This window comes from Bufo gargarizans, chromosome 1 (assembly GCF_014858855.1).
Source record: "Bufo gargarizans isolate SCDJY-AF-19 chromosome 1, ASM1485885v1, whole genome shotgun sequence".
In the NCBI taxonomy this organism is placed as follows: domain Eukaryota; kingdom Metazoa; phylum Chordata; class Amphibia; order Anura; family Bufonidae; genus Bufo; species Bufo gargarizans.
In genome coordinates, this window is record NC_058080.1 from 72,622,088 (window position 1) to 72,648,245 (window position 26,158).

Below are 26,158 nucleotides of genomic sequence, written 5' to 3' on the forward strand. Positions count from 1 at the left end.
GCTGCTTGGTGGAGAGCGAGGCGACCTGCTACAAGAGCTGCTTGGTGGAGAGCGAGGCGACCTGCTACAAGAGCAGCTTGGTGGAGAGCGAGGCGACCTGCTACAAGAGCTGCTTGGTGGAGAGCGAGGCGACCTGCTACAAGAGCTGCTTGGTGGAGAGCGAGGCGACCTGCTACAAGAGCTGCTTGGTGGAGAGCGAGGGGACCTGCTACAAGAGCTGCTTGGTGGAAAGCGAGGCAAACTGCTACAAAAGCTGCTTGGTGGAGAGCAAGACGAACTGCTACAAGATCTACTTGGTGAAAAGCGAGACCACCTGTTACAAGAGCAGCTTTGTGGAGAGTGAGACAACCTGCTACAAGAGCTGTTTTATGGAGAGAGAGACAAACTGTTACAAGCGCTGCTTTGCAGGGAAACAGCGTGTCACAGAAACTGCATTGTAAACTTGGGAAAAATAGGGGCATAGCCCCAAGCTAAAGCCAGACCAAAGACAAGGGGCACCTGGAACACAGAGCCATACAGACTCAATCAATAAACCAGACCATAAACTTTTGAACATAAAAGCTGGATTATTAGAGAAGGATTTTAATAATATGACGCTATCAAACTATGAGGACATAATGTAGACTACAGCTATAATACCTGTTTGTTTAGTTACTGTAGTGGGAAGTCAGAAAGTAAGGTTGGATTGCCAATAGGTAATTTAAAGACAGCCGTGTACCTGGGGAGCCAGAAGCTCATTCCCATAAAGGACTCTAATTTGCCTCTGAGACACACTGAAAGGTTTAGATCCACTCTGAAATGCTAGGAAATGTAATGACATTGGGGCAGCTGCTGGAAAGTCTTTCCCCAAGGTAAAAAAAAACACAATTCATACTATAATGTAGGATTGTTGGAGGCCTGATGTGGCCCTCAGAATTATTTGACGTGGAGGGCCCTGAGGTACCATCATGGTTTGTATGTGATGGCCCTCTATGTATACAGAATGATTTGTGCTAAAATCCAATAACACAACCAACAGCCCTTAATAAGCACAATGTAAACTGGAACTTTCGTCCTCTTCATCTAAGGATCAGAGAGGCCATGGTGTGGAGAGAGATGCACCCATGGGTGTAATTACCAGTGTAGCCGACAAATACATCCCAACTTTTTAAAATCACAAACAGGGACAATAGCATAGTGTCCTGTGGCCATTTTTTATATACTAAACCGCGCCGATAACTCTGCCCAATGCTTATTTATACACTCTCAATCCCACCTAGTCTACTTAGTGCCTCCACATGGTAAATATTTCCCCTTTGTGGCCCTATACAGTAGTTATGCCCCTGTTAGTGCCCCCACACTATAGTTGTGCCCATATTGTCTGCCCACACAGTAGTGTTGCCTACATTGTGCCCCCTCTCAGTAGTTATGCCCACATTGTGCCCCCTTCCCATTAGTTATGACCATATTGTTCCGTTTCACAGTAGTTATACCCCTCTTTTATTAGTGTCATCTCACAGTAGTTATCCCCACCATTGTGGCACCTTTCAGTAATTATGTCCACATTGTGCCCCATTCCCAGTAGTTATGTCCACATTGTGCCCTTTCACAGTAGTTATTCCCCCCCCCCTTTCATTAGTGTCCCCTCTCAGTAGCTATGCCCACACTGTGCCCCCGTTCACAGTATTTATTTAACAAAACAATAAATACTCACTGTCCCCCCGATGATTGGAGCACATCCTGCCCTCCCCAAAAAACACAATGTGGTCACACACACATTGTGCTTGCTGAGCTGTGTAGGAGGAGTGCACAGGCTGATTCTTGGGCCTGCACATGCCTCCTACACAGCCCAGCAAGTGCAATGTGTGACCAAATCGTGCCTACTGGGGAGCGCTGGCAGTTGAGTTAAATGGTAAAGCAGGGAGTGCTTCACCACTACAGGTTGGGAGCGGGAAATACTTCATCCATCCCGGGACTGCAAGACAGCCACAGAAAGTCAGGATTGTCCCACTGGATCCGGAATGGTTGGGAGGTGTGCAGACAGAGCAGTGACTTTGGTGCCCAATAACTAAGAGGGCCCTTCTTCACTCTTAAAGGGGTTGGTCCATTTCATACACTGGGGGCATATCACTAGGATATACCTCCAATGTCTAATAGGTGCATGTCCCCCCTCTGGGACACATACTTATCTCTAGAATGGATCCAAGAGAAGGATGGCTGCCCTCCTTTCATTTCTATTCATTTCACGGCTGCCCTCCATTCATTTCTATGAGACTGACGAAAATAGCCAAGCGATGCGCTTGGCTATTTGCGGAAGTCCCACAGAAATGAATGGAAAGCGCACACTGCAAGCGCAGCCACCGCTCCATTCACTTCTACGTGGCTGACAGAAATAGCCGAGCCAGCTATTTTCGGCAGTGCCATAGTAATGAATGGAGGACGGCCGCAGATGGGCTAAAACCAGCGCTGCACCTCACATGGATCCAGAGATCTCCTCATTTATTGCTCTGCTAGATTGCTCTGCTCAAGGGGAGTGTCTTTTCTGCTGCAGCTCAGGGGGCGTGTCTCAGCTCTCCCTATCATAGCTCAGGGGGCGTGTCTCAGCTCTCCCTATCACAGCTCAGGAGGCAGTTAAAGGATGAAACTGAGCATGTGCGGCCATCTCAGTGAGCAGGTCAAAGAAATAAGACTAAGGCTCCATTCAGACGTCCGCAAATGGGTCTGCATCCGTTCCGCAATAATTCTCAATGGAGCAGAACGGGATGCGGAGAGCACACTATGTGTTCTCCTCATCCCAAACTTCCGGGACGCAGCTCCGCAAAAAAATAGAACATGTCCTATTCTTGTCAGCAATTGCGGACAAGAATAGGCAGTTCTATGGGGGTGCCGGCCGGGTGTATTGCGTGGTGTATACACCACGGACGTGTGAATGGACCCTAAAAACAAACAGCAGGTGGCACTACACAGATACATTTTACTGAATAACTCAGTGGCTATGTTAAATTTTAAATTACATGCAATTACAAAAGTATTCAAATGTAGGTGCTGGTTTGAAACTGTAGTATATTTTTGTGGGACAACCCCACAAATAGCATTTTTTTATGTAGAGGAAGTTAATACAAGCCACTTACTAATGTATTGAGATTTTCCATATTGCGTCCGTTGCTGGTTGGATTCAATTTTTCACCACATTATACACTGCTCGTTTCCATGGTTATGACCACCCTGCAATCCATCAGTGGTGGTCGTGCTTGTACACTACAGGAAAAACCTCCGGCCTCTCTGGTGGTCAGATCCGTGGGAGTGGGTGTAGGCCAGTGCTTTTTCCTATAGTGTGCAAGCACGACCACCAATGCTGGATTGCAGAGTGGTCATAACCATGGTAACAAGCAGCGTGTAATGTGATGGAAAAGTGAACCCAGCCAGCAAAGGAGGCAATATGGACAATCACATTACATTAGTAAGTGCCTCTACATAATAAATGCGATTTGCTGAAGTGAGACAACCTCTTTAACGCTCATGGAATGATGGACGGTGGAAAACTGAATGCTGCTACCTATTGTACCTTGAACTGTCTCTCCGCCCTGCTGTGTGCAATATCCCTTTTCTGCAACATTACTGTGTACTATTACTGTGATGTGATATCATGTGTTCATTATACCGGCATGTGACATCATTATTTCTTTTTCATATGGAGTCACACTGTACATGGACATTATTCCTAGTGATGAATAAAAGTTTGATTCGGCTGCTTCGCCGAAGTTCACAAAGAAATTCTATTCATTATGAATTACTTCTCGAATCGCATTCCATTAAACCCTTCAGGTGCTGCATTTAACCCTGATTGCGTCATCTGACAGTCACATTGAGGCCTAATTAATCAGGGCTTAAAAACGAAATAATACACACCCCATCCATTTGCTCGCGAACAGGCCGTTGTGGCCATCATTGAAGAAACGCACCAAATCTCACACACGCTGACATGATGACGTCACCACACCCGGCCAGCGCGAGGACGTGCTGACATCACACGTCAATGCGTGCGAGATTTGGCGCGTTTTCTTCAGTCAAGATGGCCACAAAGGCCTCTCCATGAGCAAATGGATGAGTGAGGTGAGTATGTATTTTTTTGTTTTTTAAAGCGATTTCTGGAAAAATTTATTCATACCACGAAGTGAGGAAATTCGGCTTCATGACTAATCAAATTTCTCCTGAAATTCGGATTGAAATCCACTTTGTTAACCTCAATTCACTCAACCCTAATTATTCCTATGTTATGATATCATGATGTGTTTTATTCCGCTACTGTAACAGCACTGCATAAATTATCCCTTTACTGTGACATCATTTTGCGCATTATCCTTGCACTGTGACAGCACAGTGTTTATTATCCCTGACCCTGTACTATGACATCACTGTGTTTATTATACCTATGCTGTGACATCACTGTGTTTATTAACCTGTACTGTGACATTACTGTGTTTGTTTATTACCCCTGTACTGTGACATCACTGTTTATTAACTTGTACTGTGACATTACTGTGTGCATTATCCCTGTACTGTGACATCACTGTGTATATTATCCCTGTACTGTGACATCACTGTGCTTATTAGCCCTGTTCTGTGACATCACTGTGCTTATTATCCCTGTACTCTGACATCACTGTGTTTATTAACCTGTACTGTGACATTACTGTGCTTATTATCCCTGTACTGTGACATCACTGTGTTTATTATCCCTGTACTGTGACATCACTGTGATTATTATCCCTGCACTATGACATCACTGTTTATTATCTCTGTACTGTGACATCACTGTGTTTATTATCCCTGTACTGTGACATCACTGTGTTTATTATCCCTGTGCTGTGACATCACTGTGTTTATTATCCCTGTACTGTGACATTACTGTGTTTATCATCCCTGTACTGTGACATCACTGTGTTTATTATCCCTGTTCTGTGACATCACTGTGTTTATCATCCCTGTACTGTGACATCACTGTGATTATTATCCCTGCACTATGACATCACTGTGTTTATTATCCCTGTACTGTGACATCACTGTGTTTATTATCCCTGTACTGTGACATTACTGTGTTTATCATCCCTGTACTGTGACATCACTGTGTTTATTATCCCTGTTCTGTGACATCACTATGTTTATCATCCCTGTACTGTGACATCACTGTGTTTATTATCCCTGTACTGTGACATCACTGTGTTTATTATCCCTGCACTATGACATCACTGTGATTATTATCTCTGTACTGTGACATCACTGTGTTTATTATCCCTGCACTGTGACATCACTGTGATTATTATCTCTGTACTGTGACATTACTGTGTGCATTATCCCTGTACTGTGACATCACTGTGTTTATTATCCCTGTACTGTGACATCACTGTGTATATTATCTCTGTACTGTGACATCACTGTGTTTATTATCCCTGTACTGTGACATCACTGTGTTTATTATCCCTGTACTGTGACATCACTGTGTGCATTATCTCTGTACTGTGACATCACTGTGTTTATTATCTCTGTACTGTGACATCACTGTGTTTATTATCTCTGTACTGTGACATCACTGTGTTTATAATCCCTGTGCTGTGACATCACTGTGTTTATAATCCCTGTGCTGTGACATCACTGTATTTATTATCACTGTACTATAATATTGAAATTGGAGCACCGCACACTCTGATTACTGGTGCCAGCAAGGACTGTGTAGTCGTGTTCAGTAATATGCAAATTGTGGCACACTGTGTGCCACAATTTGCATATTATTATCTCTGTACTGTGACATCACTATTTTTAATATCTCTTTACTGTGACATCACTGTGTGCATTATCTCTGTACTGTGACATCACTGTGTGCATTATCTCTGTACTGTGACATCACTGTGTATATTATCTCTGTACTGTGACATCACTATTTTTAATATCTCTTTACTGTGACATCACTGTGTGCATTATCTCTGTACTGTGACATCACTATTTTTAATATCTCTTTACTGTGACATCACTGTGTGCATTATCTCTGTACTGTGACATCACTGTGTGCATTATGTTTGTACTGTGACATCACTGTGTTTACTTTACTCCTGTACTGCAAAATCACGGCAAGCCTTATCCCTGCACTAAACATCAGTGTGTACCACAATATTCGTAAGGTTTCAATGTTCTGATTTGCTGCTGAATCTGCTGATGACGGAGCAGGGTGTCAGTTTTGCTAGGGGGCACCCTGGTTACTTTTACACTCCTGGATGCTCCCCATAAAGCTAAATGCCTGGCAATATTCACATTATTAGCAATTCAATTTGTATATCCTAATGGATATTGCTTTAGAACTACTCCAGCATACTTTTTGTAAGTCATTCTAAACCGGGCTAATATATATCATTTTGAACATTTCATACTAACATGTCTAAATTACCCAGAATCTATGAGATGGACATAATAACTCTGCTTTTCATTTTACAGTGAATTACCCATTTCGTCTGAATGGCTGCTCACCACTAGACATGATAAAAATAGAAAGACCTTTATTACGTACAAAATGAGTGTTAGATGATTTTATAAAATAATGGATTTTGGTCTCAGTAGTATACTTGCTAAGTACAATATCTGTAGAGGTCACGTCTGTCATTAAACAGGGAGCAGGCAGGACATTTATAGCTAAAGAAGTTATAGTCGCCTGCGGCCGGTCTGTGGTACGAGAAACAAGCAAACAATATCTGCAGTTTCAGTGCACCCCATTTTTGGGCACAATACTAATGAGTCATGATTTACTAACCTTTTTTCCAGGAGTTAGAATTGAGAACCTGTCCTCAGCATAAAGTAGGTCATCTACATGTCCTCAGTGGGCGATCAACTCCTGACACCCTTGATGATGAGAAGAGATGTCCCGAACTATTCGCCGGCGAATAGTTCCCGGCGAACATAGCTTGTTCGCGTTCGCCGCCTCCTATACGTCATCATTGAGCAAACTTTGACCCTGTACCTCACAGTCAGCAGACACATTCCAGCCAATCAGCAGACCCTCCCTCCCAGACCCTCCCACCGCCTATCAAAAAGCAAGGACAGCATCCATCTTAGGGACAGCATCCATCTTAGATTAATTCTGAAGCTGCAGTGTCGCAAAGTTGTAATCGCAATGTGATTAATACAGGTTATATTAATCGCATTGCGATTACAACTTAGAGCTGGGTTCCTAATGGTTATATTGATAGAATATAACGAAGATTGAGAATATAGTGCTATATTCGTTGTCAATTCTAGCAATACAACCATTAGGAACCCAGCTCTAAGTTGTAATCGCAATGCAATTAATATAACCTGCATTAATCGCATTGCGATTACAACTTTCTCAAATCCGACAGTACATTCTAGCATGGAGCCGTTCCCATGGTGATGGGGACGCTCCATGAGCACGGAAGTCGGCAGAAGCTCTAAGTTAAAATCGCAATGCGATTAATTCAGGTTCTATAAATCGCATTGCGATTTCAACTTACCACACTCTGCATCAACTACGTAATTTTCCATGGGAGTTTTGCCATGGATCCCCCTCCGACATGCCACAGTCCAGGTGTTAGTCCCCTTGAAACAACTTTTCCATCACTATTGTGGCCACAAAGAGTACCTGTGGGTTTTCAAATTCGCCTTCCTATTGATGTCTATTGCGGTTCGCCCGTTCGCGAACATTTGCGGAAATTCGCATTCGCCGTTCGCGAACGGAAAATTTTATTTTCGCGACATCACTAATGATAAGCTGTTGGAAGGGGCAGTAGCACTTGGGAGAGCACTACCACCAGTGATGTCATGTTCATCATCTATCACCTTTGCACAGCCAGGGGAGCACCTTTAATGAGGTGAGGTGCCTCAGGTGGCACTATCCAGAAGAAAGCGGGGCGTAGTGTCAATCTGAAAAAGTATAATGACAGCGCAGTAGACAATGCGCAAATAAAAGACTTGCCTCCCCATCAGGACATGCCGCACAGACAGGCACTGCTCTGATGACTGGAGCGGCACGTCCTGACAGACAGCTGCAGCCCTGTGCTATATGCCCACTGCCACTGCTCTTATCCAGTTCACAGCGAGCGCAGTACCAAGAACAGTCTATATATAATGTATGGTGCTGTACTTGGCTTACTATGAAGAGGCCATGGTTCCTGGATGAGCAAACAGCTGATCAGTCAGGGTCCTGAGAGTCAGACCACCACCAATCTGATATTGATGACCTATCCTAAGAGTGCGTTATCAATATTTAACACACAGAAAACCCCTATAAGGCAGACTTATCATCTGACAAATGTTCTCATACCATTCTTTAATGTAATGATGTAATAATGCTGATTGCTCCTCAACCTTCCCTTTGCTGACCACTGACAGTGACCTGCCAAATACCACTAAGCGGGAATGATTTTCCATGTAAATAAAATTGTTCCCACAGCTTCTAGTATTAATATGACCATTGTATTATCTAGTAGTGGATGTTGTCTGCTTTCTACATTTTAAAGGCTACAGACACCTTTGACATGGAAAGAATGATTTTACCTATGTTAGTCGTTACCTTGACAATAAAAAGTTTCATCAGGTTTCAGTCTGAACTCTTCATTCTTTCATTCATTTTCACACCCCCTGAAAGTTTACAACCTGTTCCTAGTTACAGACTATGCCAGATCTGAAATCTCTGTACTGTATCTATGATGCTGCTGTCTTCCCTAGCTCTCATGTGTCAGTACACACTTCATTCCTAGACTGATTTCTCTTTCTACAGCTCATGAAAGATGTTCCCCTTCTTGTGCTGACCAGCACTGATGTAGACGGTATTTTTGCCCATTCATCTTTAGCAATGAACTCCAAATCTTTCAGGTTGGAGGGTCTTCTTGCCATCACCCTGATCTTTAGCTCCATCCACAGATTCTCTTTCTCAATTGGATTCAAGTCTGGACTCTGGCTGGGCCACTCCAAAATGTTAATGTTGTTGTCTGCTAACCATTTCTTCACCACTCTTCTTGTCATGCTGAAATGTCCACTGGTGCCCAAGGCCAAGTTTCTCTGCAGACTGCCTGATGTTGTTGTTGAGAATCCTCATGTATTGCTCTTTTTTCATGGTGCTGTTTACTGTGATTAGGTTCCCTAGTCTATTGGCTGAAAAAACACCCCTAAAGCATTAGGGTCCCACCACCATGTTTGACAGTGGGGATGGTGTTCTTTGGGTTGAAGGCTTCTCTTTTTTTATGCCAAATGAAGAAAACATCATTGTGACCAAACAATTAAATTTGTGTTTCATCTGACCATAACACAGAAGACCAGAAGTCTTCTTTGTCCAGATGAGCTTTTGCAATGGCCAAGCAAGCCTTTGTGTGCCTTATCTGGAGAAGTGGCGTCCTCCTTGGTCAGCAGTGTGCAGTGTCCGTTAGATTGTCTGCCTTGAGACATTGCCACCAGCAGAGCCCAGATTCACCAGGATGGCCTTGGTGGTGATCCATGGATTCTTTTTCACCTAACTATCCTCCTGGCCAGCACAGGTGTCATTTTTGGCTTTCGACCACGTCCTCTGAGATTTTCCACAGTGCGGAACATCTTGTATTTTTTGTTCAAATGTAAATAAAGATGAGAAATGTTTTTTTTCCCTCACAATAATGCCTCTTGTACATAGTCTTATTATCTTTTCGGAGACACCCATGTCATTTCCCGTAAAAAAAAATTACTTTCTGGTTGAATAAAAGTAACTTTAAGTCAAAATTTGACAGGGGTATGAATAATTATGAGCTGTAGAAGGAGAAATCAGTCTAGGAATGAAGTGTGTACTGACATGAGAGCTAGGGAAGACAGCAGCATCATAGATACAGTACAGAGATTTCAGATCTGGCATAGTCTGTAACTAGGAACAGGTTGTAAACTTTCAGGGGGTGTGAAAATGAATGAAAGAATGAAGAGTTCAGACTGAAACCTGATGAAACTTTTTATTGTCAAGGTAACGACTAACATAGGTAAAATCATTCTTTCCATGTCAAAGGTGTCTGTAGCCTTTAAAATGTAGAAAGCAGACAACATCCACTACTAGATAATACAATGGTCATATTAATACTAAAACTGTGGGAACAATTTTTTTTACATTGAAAATCATTCCCGTTTAGTGGTATTTGGCAGGTCACTGTCAGTGGTCAGCAAAGGGAAGGTTGAGGAGCAATCAGCATTATTACATCATTACATTAAAGAATGGTATAAGAACATTTGTCAGATGATAAGTCTGCCTTATAGGGGTTTTCTGTGTGTTAAATATTGATAACGTATTCTTAGCATAGGTCATCAATATCAGATTGGTGGTGGTCTGACTCTCAGGACCCCGACTGATCAGCTGTTTGCTCATCCAGGAACCATGGCCTCTTCATAGTAAGCCAAGTACAGCACCATACATTATATATAGACTGTTCTTGGTACTGCGCTCGCTGTGAACTGGATAAGAGCGGTGGCCGTGGGCATATAGCACAGGGCTGCAGCTGTCTGTCAGGACGTGCCGCTCCAGTCATCAGAGCAGTGCCTGTCTGTGCGGCATGTCCTGATGGGGAGGCAAGTCTTTTATTTGTGCATTGTCTACTGCGCTGTCATTATACTTTTTCAGATTGACACTACCCCCCACTTTCTTCTGGATAGTGCCACCTGAGGCACCTCACCTCATTAAAGGTGCTCCCCTGGCTGTGCAAAGGTGATAGATGATGAACATGACATCATGACACTGTATGTGCGCACAGCCATTGTTCTTGTTGCAGACCCTGATGATTTGACTATGAATCATCCTGGAAAGTCTGCCTTTGGCTACATGCATCCGTTGCTCCGTTCCGCGGTCCGCAAAAAAAAAGATAACCTGTCCCATTCTTGTTCGTTTTTTCCGGACAAGAATAGGCAGTTATATTAATGGCTGCCCGTGCCGTTCGCAAATTGCGGAACGCACACGGACGCCATCCGTGTTTTGCGGATCCGCAATTTGCGGAGCGCAAAACAAACAACGGTCGTGTGAATGTAGCCTTTAGCTGTTCTTGTCTGTTCTGCTGATTAATTTCAGGAGGTTTAGCACTTCACATCCACTTTGTAGGCATCAACCTAAAGAAGCCCTCCATATTTTGTGCCATCAGTCACAATTACTGTGACTTGTGAAGTGGTCCAAAAAGTTCTGCCTTTGTATTCTCTGCACTATGTTTCTGACAGCCCCTGATTCTGACAACTCTCTGGCTCCAGAGCTTACTGTGTTCACCGGAGGCCAGTCTCACCCTGCTTCCCTACAAATTACAGGACGATGTCCCCGTCACTAGTCCCTCTCTGCTCCTCTCTGTTTCTCTCTCCTACGTGTCTCTGTCAGTGTTCATTTCATGTCAGTGTTGTTGAGCGTTGCCTATCTGGGTCTGTATTATATTGCGTTATATACACTTTTTTGTCTATGTTTTGGGAGAATACCATATAGTTTTTGCCTTTTGTGCATATTTTCCCTTAGTAGACTTTGTATATGTTACTACAGGCGACCCCTAATGGCCCCTTTGTGGCTTGTGGTGTGTCAATGCAATTAATTGTTTTTACGATGTGTTTTATGGACTAATAAAGATATATTTCTACATGGGGTGCACTACATGTTTTGCTATCGATATAGTTGTTTTTCTTTGCGTCATTGTATGTCTACACCTGCATAATTATACCGTTTTTTAACAAATAGCTCATATTTATAGGCATACTCCTCCATTTACAGTAGTAAGGAAAACAGGGCATGCTAGGGACTGTAGAAGTGGCCATTAGAAGTGACTTAGTGTAGCCACATGTAGGGAGTATAATGAACTTAAAGAGGAGCTCATGGTCTGGAAAAAAGGTAATCGATCCATCATTAACAAAATTATGTTTCATAAGGAATATTTGCCGCTTTCATTTATATTAATTGGAAAAAATCCCAGAGTGCTTCTTTAAATGATAAAATTCTGGCTGCCTGTAGCCACCAGTAGGGGAGCTCACTTTCCTGCAAAGGTGATAATACATTGAACTAAATAATAAAACAGTATGCAGTAAGCTCACAAGCGCCATCTGGTGGCTGCAGGCAGTGAAAGTCTAGAGCTCTGTGTCTAACACCTTGCTCATGACCTGTCTTACCAGTGACCTGTATTTTATCTGGTCATTTCACAATACAAGAATCTGTATATTAACACCTGAGACTACATTTTTGCTACAGTCGTGGACATGGAGAGTTATAGTTACCTGGATTAAAGGAAAGAGAAGTCCAACCGCAAAGTTGCTCAGCCAGTTGACAGAACCAGCTATCATAAAGGCTGCGGGACGCTGAGACTGCTGAAAAATCTCTCCTACCAGGACGAAAGGGATCCCACCTTTGATGAGAAAAGATAACAAAATGTAAGTATAAATGCATAATACGGCACATACTGTAAAATATAAATAATCCCGTGTTCTGTATGGTATAAAACATTGTAGATATTGCCACCAAAGCATAAATGATTCCACAGGAAGATGTAAAGCCTATGATTCGCTATGACCAATGCTGACTGTAGGTATATGTACATCTGTAATGATGGGAATGATTCTCCATGTAGGAAATTGTTCCCACAGCTTCTAGTATTAATATGAACATTGTATTATTCCATCTAGTAGTGGATATTGTCTGCTTTTTCATGTTAAGGGCTATGGACATGGAAAGAATGCTTTTACATATAGTATATTAGCAGTTACCTTGACTTAAAAAACTCTAAAGGGGTTTTCCGAGATATTTTTACCAATGACATCAATATCTGATCTGTAGGGGTCCAACACCTGGGACCCCCACTGACAGGGGCTACTCTACAGGGAAATTCCCCAGTGGGCCGATGCCCAGTGGCAACCGGAGCCCTCGTCATGGGCACTAGCCAAGTAAGTAATGATCTGTCACTTTCAGAGTTAATTAATGCTTGGGGCGTCAAGTAATGTAGTTGCGTACCTGACCGGCGACCACAGGTCCCCCCCCCCCCCCCCCAATTCCTAAATTCAACTGTATTGCCATCCTGAGGCAATTGGTGTAGGAGGACAGAATGTGGCAGCTGGAGCTGGTGGCCACCACAAAGGGTGGCCTCCGAGGAGGTATTTTGTCCTGCTGGGGCATTATTTTGTGCGGCAGTGTGTTTTTTTATGCTGCTGGGTCAGTTTATTGTGTTGCACTGATGTATTTGGCTCTGCTAGGGTGGAATTTCGTGCTGCAATATAGTATTGCTGGCCTCTGCCTTCTGACAATTTTAAGCCACCTACAACATGGGGTCACTTTTAGCTTTTTCTCCAGGTGCACTTTAAGCTCCCAGTCCGTCGATCAGCTGTTTGAGAAGGCACCGGCACTCGCAGTAGCTCGGTGGCCTTCTTGCAGCTTTCCCTAGGCCATCACATTTATTAGTTACATGGCCTAGGTGCAGCTCATCCCCTTTGAAGTGAATGAGGCTGAGCTGCGATACCAAGCATAGTCGCTATCAAATGAACGGCGCTGTGCTTGGTGAGCAAGGAGAAGACCATGGTGCTACTGCCAGCCCTGATACCTTCTTAAACAGGAAATATTTTAAAGTTTGCAGTCCTTGTTCTTTCGTTCATTTTTTAAAACTCCATGATAGACAGTTTGCAACCTGCTGGATGTGAAATCTCTGTATCCACAATGCTTCTGTATTCATTAGCTCTTATGTGTCAGCACAGCTTCACTCCTGGACCTATTTCTCCTTCTACAGCTCATGAGGGACGTTCTCTCACTGATGTTGATGAGTATGTGAGTCCCCCCTTCTCTTCAACCCCTGCAGACCCTGCTGTGTTTGTGCTTTCCTCCCTACCTACACTCTGATACAGGACAGACTGTGCAATCCATCATATCTGAAGGCTTGGATGCCCTCTTCCTCTCCACTCTCTGATCTGCTCTGTACAAACACTCCCCACCCCGCTGCTATCTCTGCCTAAAGAGAGGGGTAGGGACGGGGCCGGTTCCAGGTTCATGTGGGAACTTGGGCGAAAAATCTCAGTGGGCCCACTTGCTGCATTTTTTTTACAGTGACATGTCCCCCTGTGGCTCCCACACAGTATAATGACCTCCAGTGCCCCCAGAAAGTATTATGACCCCCAGTGACCCCCAATATACTGTATGGGGGTCACTGGGAGTTATTATTCTGAATGGGGGCTCTTGGGTTATTATACTGTATGGTGGGGTCATTGGGGATCATTATACTGAATAGGGGGGCAATACTCATTATACTGTTAAAGGGGCACTCACACAATATAATGAACCCCCCCAATGGCACCCTCTCACAATATAATAACCCTGGCCCCTTCATAGTGTAATGACCCCACAATGGCCCACTAACATAGCTATCATTGCTGGAGCACAGTTCTTTCATTCTCTTACTGCAGCTCCTCTCCCTGCACTCCGGCGCAGAAGTGAGACACACGTCATAACATCACCGCTGGGCCTGGAGGAGAGAAGGAGCGCAGGGAGATGAGCTGCGGTTAGTGAATAAAAGGACCGCTGGCTCCCCTGCGCTCCAGCAATGAGCGCTTCCATCTAAATCCCCCCCTTCGCCACGCCACTGTACAGTGGGCCCAGGGCCGTTTCTAGTCAAAATGTGGCCCTGGGTAAAATCAAAAGTGCGGCCCCAAATCTAGTATTAATGTACTAAGTCTTCACACTAGTGTTTTAACTGGATCCAGCAGGGTTCAGCAAAAACGCTTCCGTTACTGATAATACAACCGTCTGCATCCGTTCAGAACGGATCCGGTTGTATTATCTTTAACATTGCCAAGACGGATCCGTCATGAACTCCATTGATAGTCAATAGAGGACGGATCCGTTTTCTATTGTGACCTGCATTGGGGGTCATGCCGGATCTGTCTTGCTCCGCATCCCAGGACGGAAAGCAAACTACAACATGTTGCGGTTTGCTCTCCGGTATGGGAACGCAACTACTGCAAATGGAACGGAATGCATTTTGGAGTGAATGGGGACAAAACTGAAGTGTTTTTTTCCGGTATTGAGCCCCTATGACAAATCTCAATACCAGAAAACTGAAAAGCTAGTGTGAAAGTAGCCTAACACATAGATAGAAACTCTTAGTTGCACGCTGCTTGTCGGTGCTGTCAGTGACTGCCGTATACCAAATAAAATCCTACTGTCAATTAGCAATACCACGTGCTGTACTTTCTATTCTTTATCAATGTACTAACACAGCCGCATTTTGTCAATTCCGGCTCTCCCTCACAGATTTACACCCCATACACCCTCATGGCCCCCAGAATATGCCATATGCCCCCTCCCCTCACAGGAATGAGTTCCCCTCCCTCACAAAAAGCTTTAGCAATGTAGCCGGTGATCATACAGCCAGGGCCGCCATCAGGGGGGTAAAGCCGATACCCCAGTAAGGGGCCCGGACCCAGGGGGGGCCCCGCCGGTCCCGAGACATTTTTTTTTTGTCAGTGTGTTAACTTTAAATCAGCGCTCATATCTTTACTATCATACACTGACTCAGCTCCGGTAACAGGCAGTGCGGGCGGCGCTCACTCACTGATGTCACGCGCCTGCTCCTCCCACTAGGCGGCACAGGCGCGTGACGTCAGTGAGTGAGCGTTGCCACCCGCACTGCCTGTTACTGGAGGGAGCTGAATGTAAGGTAGTAAAGAGATGAGCGCTGATTTAAAGTTACTGTCTGCAGGAAACGGATTACAGTTTACAAATGTATACTACTGTGTGCGGCGGGGAGGGGGATCTATGGATGGTGGCACTGTTATAGGGAGGGGGATCCGTGGATGACACTGTTATGGGGGCTCTAGACTGTGGATGGCATTGTTATGGGGGGGGGGATCTGTGGATGACACTTATGGGGGGGGGGTCTGTGGATGACACTGTTATGGAGGGGGATCTGTAGAGGACACTGTTATGGAGGGGGATCTGTGGATGATACATAGCGTAAGATGCTATATACGGTATGTTTCAATCCACAGATCCCCCTCCATAACAGTGTCATCCACAGATCCCTCTCCATAACAGTGTCATCCACAGATTCCCCCCCCCCCCCAATAACAGTGTCATCCACAGAACACTGTTATGGAGGGGGATCTGTGGATGACACTGTTATTGAGGGGGATCTGTGGATGACACATAGCATAAGATGCTATATACGGTATGTGTCATCCACAGATCTCCCCCATAAGTGCCATCCACAGATCCTCCATAACAGTGTCATCCACAGATCCCCCTCCATAACAGTGTCATCCACAGATCCCCCTCCATACCAGTGTCATCCACAGATCCCCCCCCCATAAGTGTCATCCACAGATCCCCCCCCCATAAGTGTCATCCACAGATCCCCCCCATAAGTGTTATCCACAGATCCCCCCCCATAAGTGTCATCCACAGATCCCCCATAAGTGTCATCCACAGATCCACCATAACAGTGTATCATCCACAGATCCACCATAACAGTGTATCATCCACAGATCCACCATAACAGTGTATCATCCACAGATCCACCATAACAGTGTGTCATCCACAGATCCATATAGAAATGAAGAAGGTCACGGCACTCCAAAAGCTTCCTTATTCAGTGTTCTTTATTGCACCAAAAATACAGCAGCAACGTTTCGACTATGAAGTCTTTATCAAGCTACATAAAGGTTTAAAAATTAACTCACACTACATTTTATAAGGTACTAATCCATATCAATTGCTTTAGGGGTGTACTCCAAACACCAAACCCGCCCCCTCACAGGTATAAACAATCATATAATCCAATGACCATCATCAATTCAAATTAACAACCACAGTGTATAATAATATGAGGCATACCAGATGTTCGTACGGAGGCTCCTATTCTGTAACTAGTCCATGGTGTTCGGCGTCTTCCGCATACAACTGCGACTGCGCGTGTATCCAGACGGGATTCACATACATCACATGGTCAACTATGCGGTCATGTGATCAGTGACACTCCTACCGGTCACCTGACAGATGACGCACCTAAGCGTCTAGTCGCTGTCATGGTAACCACAGGTCCTACAGAGAAAATGTATTGTCCCGTGTGGTGCTCTTTGTTTAATATTATGTCGGATGCATACAGCTAAATATGCGGACGCCGACCACCACAGACTGCATATCAGACAGATGATATCAATCAAGGATATGTTTTTATTTATGTATTTAATTAACAGCGACATGGGAACCAATCCCTGCAGGGTATATGAAAAAAACTCAATCACATCAAAAACACTGGTTCAGCACCCTACTGGGCATGCGTATAGCGGAAATGTGCAACCACACACATGAACTCAAAAAGAGACCCTTTCATAAAAATTCTGGGCTGTTCAAAGATGCGAACCTATCAACCCCATGTTTTCAAACGGGTGAGTTCCAACTGGCATATTAGGTGAAATCCCGTGTGTTACACGGTATTAGGTAACCCAACCCATACCCCCCATAAGTGAATACTCAGGGGAAGTATCGGTAGATATACCCAAAAAATAATAATAAAGGATGAAGTTGGACTGGGAATACTAGGACCACGGCCATCGCCCCTCTCCGTCAAGGAGAGACCACAGATGTCAGCCCTTGCCTGGTCTGGGCCCAACTACCGAGTAGAAGACCCCTACCACGCTTATCCCCATTGTCTCCTGTGAATATAAAATGGTTTTATCATACTTTGTATGAGCATCACCCCATGCCACAGAACTTCAATAAAATCCGCATATGTAGATCAACTCCCCAGGTAAATGATTAGGAATTGGCAAATCCGCCCATCATATATGTAGTCCACATCCGCCACGCATATCCAGTCTATTGAATCTGAACCAGACATACAAATAGTACAGTAATACAATTAACCTGCTGGACAGTTCCCAGGTCGCTGTTTCCAAAACACCTTGGTCCACCCTTTACCCAAATCTCATATGGCAGCCTAATCTATTAGTGATAAACAAAAAAAGAAGAATAATAAAATTTGTTAATAATCTCGATATATAATCGGGTACTTTCACTTAATACATATAAAATAAAAACCCTTATTTTCACATCCCACCTAGCGACTCAAAAGAGGGAGCCCACCTTGAACTCTCGATTGAGCCCCTTTGGCTCAATAGTGTCCAGTTCAAAGATCCATCTGAGTTCCAGTCGTTTTAATAGTCGTTCCCGATCACCTCCTCTCTGTGGTAAGGGGACGCCATCAATAACCCTGAACCTCAATTGCACAACGCTGTGTTTACATCTATAAAAATGTTCCGGGACCGGGAGTTCACCTTCCAAATTTTCAGACGTATTCTCCATCTTTGTAAACAATTTCCGGATGGAGTACCTGTGCTGGTTAATCCTCAACTTGCAGGCCTGTGTGGTCTCACCCACATAGATGAGACCACACGGGCACTGCAATGTATAGATCACATAATCAGAGGAACATGTGTAAAAACCCTTTATCTCATACTTCTTTCCAGTATGTGGGTGGAAAAACGTTTGTCCCTTCAGTACATTATTGCAATTACAGCAGTTGAGGCAGGGATAACAGCTTTTTCTGGAGATACGCGGCTTGTTAGGCCTCTGCAGAAAAGAATGTACCAACTGATCCCCCAGATTTTTAGACCTCCTGTAGGACATAAGCGGTGGTGTCTGAAACTCCACAATATCCGGAAAAGAGCGTGTCAGGATTTGCCAGTTCCGTTTAAGCGTACCCGCTATTTGTTTGCTTAGAACTGAATATGTGGACACAAAAGGTAACCTCCTATTTTCAGTTTTCGTTCTAGACATGGTCAGCAGATGTGCCCGTGTTTGCTGCCTAACTTTGTCATGATGTCTCTTGACCAACTTTTTGGGATATTGTCTGGCTGTAAACTTAGAGCTCATTCCCTGCAATCTCTGATCCACATTCTCTTCATCTGAAATGATACGTCTCACCCTAAGAAGTTGACTATATGGGAGCGAACTCAACATATTTTTTGGATGGGCACTATCAAAACGCAACATATTATTTCGGTCCGTTGGTTTTACAAAAATATCTGTTTGGAGACCCCTCTCAGTCACATAAATTAATGTGTCTAAAAATTGTAAAGAGTGTGGTGAATCCACTCTAGTAAACTTCAGTTGCGTATGGACACTGTTAATATGATCATGAAACTCCTGTAAATCCGCGTCCGTCCCTGTCCATATGAGGAAGATGTCGTCTATATACCTCATCCACCCGGACACAAATTGGAAAAGGGTGGATGGGTATATAGACGACTCCTCCACATATGTCATATAGATATTGGCATATGTCGGGGCCATATTAGACCCCATGGCGGTCCCACGATTTTGGATGTAGAACCTATCATCAAAACTGAAATAGTTACAAGTCAACAGGATCTCCAACAGTGAACTAACAAATTCACATAGTTCCACGGGATAGTCAGTGTGTCGCAAAGCCCACTGGACTGCCTCTATACCCCTTTCATGTTCAATGCAAGTGTATAGACTGGTGACGTCAAAAGACACCAGTCTATCACCCGCACCGAATGTTAGCTGTTGGACCCTGTTGAGAAATTCAGTCGTGTCCCTCACATACGACTTCGCCCCTGTAGCGGAAGTCCTCAACAACTTGTCGATGAACACAGCCGCAGGGGCAAAGACCGAATCTATACCCGCCACTATGGGGCGTCCAGGCGGGTTACACAGGTCCTTATGTATCTTTGGTAAGACATATAGGGTGGGTGTCACTGGATGTTTCCGTATCAAATAGCTATGGAGTTTTACATCAATGATGTTATTGGCATAAGCATTATCTACCAGTATTTTTATTTTTTTCATCACTCCGAATTTCGGATCCTCATTGACTTGTCTATAGACTTCTGTGTCTTGTAGTTGTTTCTCTATTTCAGCAACATACTTAGTGGTATTCATTACTACTATTGCTCCTCCCTTGTCGGCTGCTTTGATCGTAAGCTCTTTGCGCCGACTAAGGGAGGTCAATGCAGTTTTTTCATCCTTGGTCAGGTTTGATCTCATCCCACCATCAAATTGTTGTCTCATTCTGGTGACATCCGACCGGACCAAGGACACAAAAGTGTCTATTGCTTTATGATATACCGGGGGCTGAAAATCACTCTTAATATGCAACCCCAAATCAGTCAAGGTTAAGATACTGTGTTCAATCTCATCAGAGACCCCTGAAGGAAATCCATCCCTGGGCTTCTGAGTCTGACCATCGAAAAAAAAACTCTGCTTAATTCGCCTAAAGAAATGTAACAAATCAATCTCATTTTGAAACCAGTCAACCATAGATGTAGGGCAAAAAGAGAGTCCCTTATTCAATACTCTTAGTTCCACATCAGTGAGATCATAAGAGGAAATATTTACCACCAATTGAGTCCCATTCATAGTGTCTGCTTCTGTGCACCTTTCTTCTCCTGCTGTAATATTTTATATGTATTAAGTGAAAGTACCCGATATTATATCGAGATTATTAACAAATTTTATTATTCTTCTTTTTTTGTTTATCACTAATAGATTAGGCTGCCATATGAGATTTGGGTAAAGGATGGACCAAGGTGTTTTGGAAACAGCTACCTGGGAACTGTCCAGCAGGTTAATTGTATTACTGTACTATTTGTATGTCTGGTTCAGATTCAATAGACTGGATATGCGTGGCGGATGTGGACTACATATATGATGGGCGGATTTGCCAATTCCTGATCATTTACCTGGGGAGTTGATCTACATATGCGGATTTTATTGAAGTTCTGTGACATGGGGTGATGCTCATACAAAGTATGATAAAACCATTTTATATTCACAGGAGACAATGGGGATAAGCGTGGTAGGGGTCTTCTACTCGGTAGTTGGGCCCAGACCAGGCAAGGGCTGACATCTGTGGTCTCTCCTTGACGGAGAGGGGCGATGGCCGTGGTCCTAGTATTCCCAGTCCAACTTCATCCTTTATTATTATTTTTTGGGTATATCTACCGATACTTCCCCTGAGTATTCACTTATGGGGGGTATGGGTTGGGTTACCTAATACCGTGTAACACACGGGATTTCACCTAATATGCCAGTTGGAACTCACCCGTTTGAAAACATGGGGTTGATAGGTTCGCATCTTTGAACAGCCCAGAATTTTTATGAAAGGGTTTCTTTTTGAGTTCATGTGTGTGGTTGCACATTTCCGCTATACGCATGCCCAGTAGGGTGCTGAACCAGTGTTTTTGATGTGATTGAGTTTTTTTCATATACCCTGCAGGGATTGGTTCCCATGTCGCTGTTAATTAAATGAATAAATAAAAACATATCCTTTGATTGATATCATCTGTCTGATATGCAGTCTGTGGTGGTCGGCGTCCGCATATTTAGCTGTATGCATCCGACATAATATTAAACAAAGAGCACCACACGGGACAATACATTTTCTCTGTAGGACCTGTGGTTACCATGACAGCGACTAGACGCTTAGGTGCGTCATCTGTCAGGTGACCAGTAGGAGTGTCACTGATCACATGACCGCATAGTTGACCATGTGATGTATGTGAATCCCGTCTGGATACACGCGCAGTCGCAGTTGTATGCGGAAGACGCCGAACACCATGGACTAGTTACAGAATAGGAGCCTCCGTACGAACATCTGGTATGCCTCATATTATTATACACTGTGGTTGTTAATTTGAATTGATGATGGTCATTGGATTATATGATTGTTTATACCTGTGAGGGGGTGGGTTTGGTGTTTGGAGTACACCCCTAAAGCAATTGATATGGATTAGTACCCTTATAAAATGTTGTGTGAGTCACTTGTAAACCTTTATGTAGCTTGATAAAGACTTCATAGTCGAAACGTTGCTGCTGTATTTTTGGTGCAATAAAGAACACTGAATAAGGAAGCTTTTGGAGTGCCGTGACCTTCTTCATTTCTATATGGTAACCTTGGGGGTCCCTGAGGCCGGGACCTGACGTCACGAGCACCGCCGCGAAATCTTTTGAGTTTTTTCAAGTAAGTGGTGCTGTCCTACCATCTATTTTTTCTGTTTCATCCACAGATCCACCATAACAGTGTGTCATCCACAGATCCCCCATAAAAGTGACTGGAGCAGACCTGCTGATAAACACACCTAGGGCACCACCAGTCAAGGTAAAAACTTACAGTTGTCAATAATATAATGTAGTGTAGGGGGTCATGTAATGTTTTGAGGTCAAATTGGCACAGAGGATCACCAAGAATATCTAGAATATCTAAAATTAGCTGGTCATGTTGCACGAAACAATCATTAAATAGGTGGCCGACAAAAAGGGGCGGGTTAATAGGTGTGGTTAATGGGCTGAGTCAAGGGGGGGCGGCAAAATTAGCTTTCGCCTAGGGATGGGGCAGGACTTGAGCTGTGTTAGGGGCCCCAAAATTTCTGATGGCAGCCCTGCATACAGCATATACCCCAGGACTGCACAGCACTAGACCCTCCCTCACCCGGCCGCTTGCAGGCATACACAACCCCTCTCTCCAAAAGTACCTGCACGAGCTCCAGTGTCAGTGCAGAAAGAAAGCTCTGTCCTATACAAATTTGGTCATGTGACCAGTAACCCCTTTTCCGCATCTGCTGTAAATGTATGGCACATGTCGGGTCTTTCAAGATGGCGTCCGGTCTGGAGCGGAGTGGGTGCCATAGCAACCAGGCACCCGCGGCCAATGTCCACGATCTGCGGTAATGCTGACCTGGACATTTAACCACTCCAATGCTGTGGTCAAATGTCACCACGGCATCTAAGAGTGTTAAAATACAGAAGCGCGGGCTTCCTGCTCAGATGCGCCTTCCCCCAGCAGAGATCAGGGAAAACACCCTGTTCTAAAAATGAGCTGCAGCCTGTACTAGGCTTCCAGGCTCACTATAAATATATCCCAGTTCTGACCACTAGGTGGCAGCACTGAACTGTGATATAGTGATTTCTATACAGAATAATGGAGCAATTGCAAGTTGTGGTCCACTTGGGGATCTAACAAAAAGTATTAAAAAAAAAGTCTAAAAAAAGTTTTGAAGATATAAAAAAAAACTTAATAAGTAAAATCACCCCACTTTCCCCAAAATAAAAATAAACAACAACAAAAAAATAATAACCTTTCCCAACAAAAAATAAATAAATTGTTACACAAATTAAAAAGGTTGGTGTGTGGATTAACACAGATGTTATTTGATCATATTTTATGTTTTGCTCCATTTTTTCAATAAAATTAAACTTTCATCTTGTGTATTTAAGTTTTATTTTGTCTTTATTTTTGAAACGTTGCTGCTGGGATTCAAACTCACAGTCATCTACATTAAAGGCAAGAACCTTAACCACTGAGCTATAGAGCTTCACGTTGAACTGTTGTAAATATATTATAGCTTAAAACCTCAGTAGTAGTTTTTCACATATTATGCATTAATATATATCAGAAGTATGGTTTTATGTATATTTTTTTTTTGTAATTACATATTTATTACATACTTCTGCTGTATAGGAATACCTAATACATGAGAAACTACTATGAGGTTTTTCTGCCACTGTTTAACATTGAGCTCTATAGCTCAGTGGTTAAGGTTCTTACCTTTAATAGAAGGTTGTGAATTTGAACCCTGGCAGAAACATTTCAGAAATAGAGTCTAAATTAGACTTAAATACATAGGGTGCTGTCAGTATGCTTGGGGATACCTCCTTCATGTTCATAGCACTGACTCCATATATGGACATAGCCAGAGACTCCTATGCCAGAATCCCGACTCTTCAGCAACACTGCGGGAGATCTGTTCAGTGATCTCCAGTACTAGACCTGAGTGGGCCCCCCCAGGAGCAGTGGGCCCTGGATTTGCCAGGTCCTGACGCCAGCCCTGGGTAGGGAGTGCAAACACAAACAGGAGCTGTGTGCAGTTAGACTCTACATCAGTGTTTCTCAACTCCAGTCCTCAGGGCCCACCTACCGATCATGATTTCAGAAATGAACTGCAAACAAGTTCAGATCTATTGAACATAATTAATTTATATAATTATAAATTATATCATTTGTTAATTTTAAAATTTTTTGAATTTTGTGTGTGTCATTAAAAGATATTGACAGTATCCACTATAACAGTGACATCTACAGCACCCTACCCTCTTAAAAGTGACCTCCACAGCCCCTCAACCCTAACACTGACCCCCCCACAGTGCCCCATCTCCTTAAAATGGGACCTCCACAGCAGCCCACCCTTTAACTTTGACCTTTAAAGCAGCCTGCCCCTTTAACATTGAGTTTCACAGCACGCCACCCTCTTGACAGTGACCTCCATCGGGGCCCACCCCCTTAACAGTGACCTCTACAGCACCCACCCCATGGGTTACAGTCCACTTAACAGACCTCCACCAATCTCAGCCCCCTTAACAGAGACCTCCACAGCGAATGCCCCTTTAACGGTGACTGGCATAGTACCCCGCTCCCTTAACAGTGACCTCACAGCACCTCGCTGCCTGTCTCGTTAACATTGATTTCTACAATACCCTGCCACTTTAACAGTGACCTCCACAGAGTTCCGTTCTCTTAAAATGTGACTTCCACAACACTCCACCCCCTTAACAGTGACTTCTACAGCACCCCGCCCCTTAACACTGACCTCCATAGCGGACCGTCCCTTTAACTGTGACATCCACTGTACCCTGCCCCCTTAACAGTGACCTCCACAGCATCCCACCCCCTTGACAGTGACCTCCACAGCGGCCACCCCTTTATTAGTGACCTCCATAGTACCCCATCTCCTTAACAGTGATTTCCACAACACCCCGCCCCCTTAACAGTGGCCTCTACAGCAATCTGCCCCTTAACACTGACCTCCATAGCAGACCGTCCCCTTAACTGTGACCTCCACAGCAGCCTGCCCATAGGGTGGCCAGAAGTCCGGTTTTAGGCCGGACAGTCCGGTTTTCAGACTCCCTGTCCTCCGTCCAGCGCAGTGCCTGGATGGACACAAGGATGTCCTTTTGAACATCTCACTCTCAGACAGCAGCACTGTGCTGTCTGAGTCTAAGCTGCAGGGAGAAAGTCACCCTCCGTCCCACCCCTGCAGCTGACAGAAGTTAATCTTTACCTTCATTAGGGCGTGGGCTAATCGGATCGGGGGCGTGGCTTACTGGGACCTGGGGGCGGGGTTTTTAAGTCAGTCTTTTGAGGGTGGCCTGAATGGCCACCCTACCTGCCCCCCGAACTGTTACCTCTACAGCACTCCTCTCCCTTAACAGTGTCATCCATAGCGCCCTGCCCCTTTAAAGCTGACCTGCAGCAGTGAAGAAAAATGGCTGGATTGTTATGGAAACCTGGTGTAAAACTGTGTGTATGTGGAAACTAAGGACCTGCGGGCTTCTATTGGCTGATAAGGGACATGTGACCGTGTGTATGGCAGTTGGGATATAAAGAGAAAGACCTGCAGGCTTCTATTGGCTAATGTAGGTCGTGTGATGTGCCATATTTGAATTTTTTGGGAACGGTACGTGCTAGAGACCTTCCCAGACACCTGATGTACCTGTGTGCCAAATTTCGTGATTGCAAATGAGACGGTGCAGATTCCATTAGCAGACAAACATACACTCAGCTTTATATATTAGATTTCACCGTTTTATATGTCTTCACATCTGACAGTTTCTGTATTTGTAAATAGTTGTATAATCCTTTTAAATAAATTGTACTTCTACAACAAAAATGAATTGTCTTCCCTCATGGGCTGAATATCCTCATCCTAGCCGTCACTTCAGTTTTACATCATTAATTATATGTGTTTCTAATGTTCCCTGCCTAGTGTACAGGTGTAAGGTTGGTGAATTGCGAAGAACAAGAATAGACACATGAAAAAGAACATGGAGTATACCCTATATATTAATTACAGTATATACAGTATTATTATATATTATATTGGGTATGCTCCAGTGGCTTAACTAGAACTGACTAGACCCTACAACAAATTTTTGAATTGGGCTCTTCCCTCACCCCCAGCATTGGGTCACAGTGCACTGGTATGCACACTATGTCCCATCCGGAAACTGTGTGCTGCCAGGACTTTTTGCAGCGCAGGTGCCTGGAGAAGAAGAACAGGGAGCAGTGAGTAATACCAGTGCTAGGACTAGGAGCACCATACTCACCACTCCCTGGGTCCTGAAAATAAACCCATTTGTCTTCCTAGGCCATTT

The 26,158-nt window shown here is 44.1% G+C and overlaps 1 protein-coding gene across 3 annotated transcripts in view; it reads right to left on the reverse strand.

The window, feature by feature from the left end:
• Positions 1 to 26,158, reverse strand: part of SLC2A9 (solute carrier family 2 member 9) — a 1,019,898-nt gene that overhangs the window by 563,466 nt on the left and 430,274 nt on the right. For all 3 annotated transcript variants that reach the window (XM_044296370.1, XM_044296363.1, XM_044296352.1), the window contains exon 12: positions 12,226 to 12,353. In XM_044296370.1, coding sequence (XP_044152305.1) covers positions 12,226 to 12,353 — 128 coding nt within the window. The remainder of the gene's footprint in view (positions 1 to 12,225; positions 12,354 to 26,158) is intronic.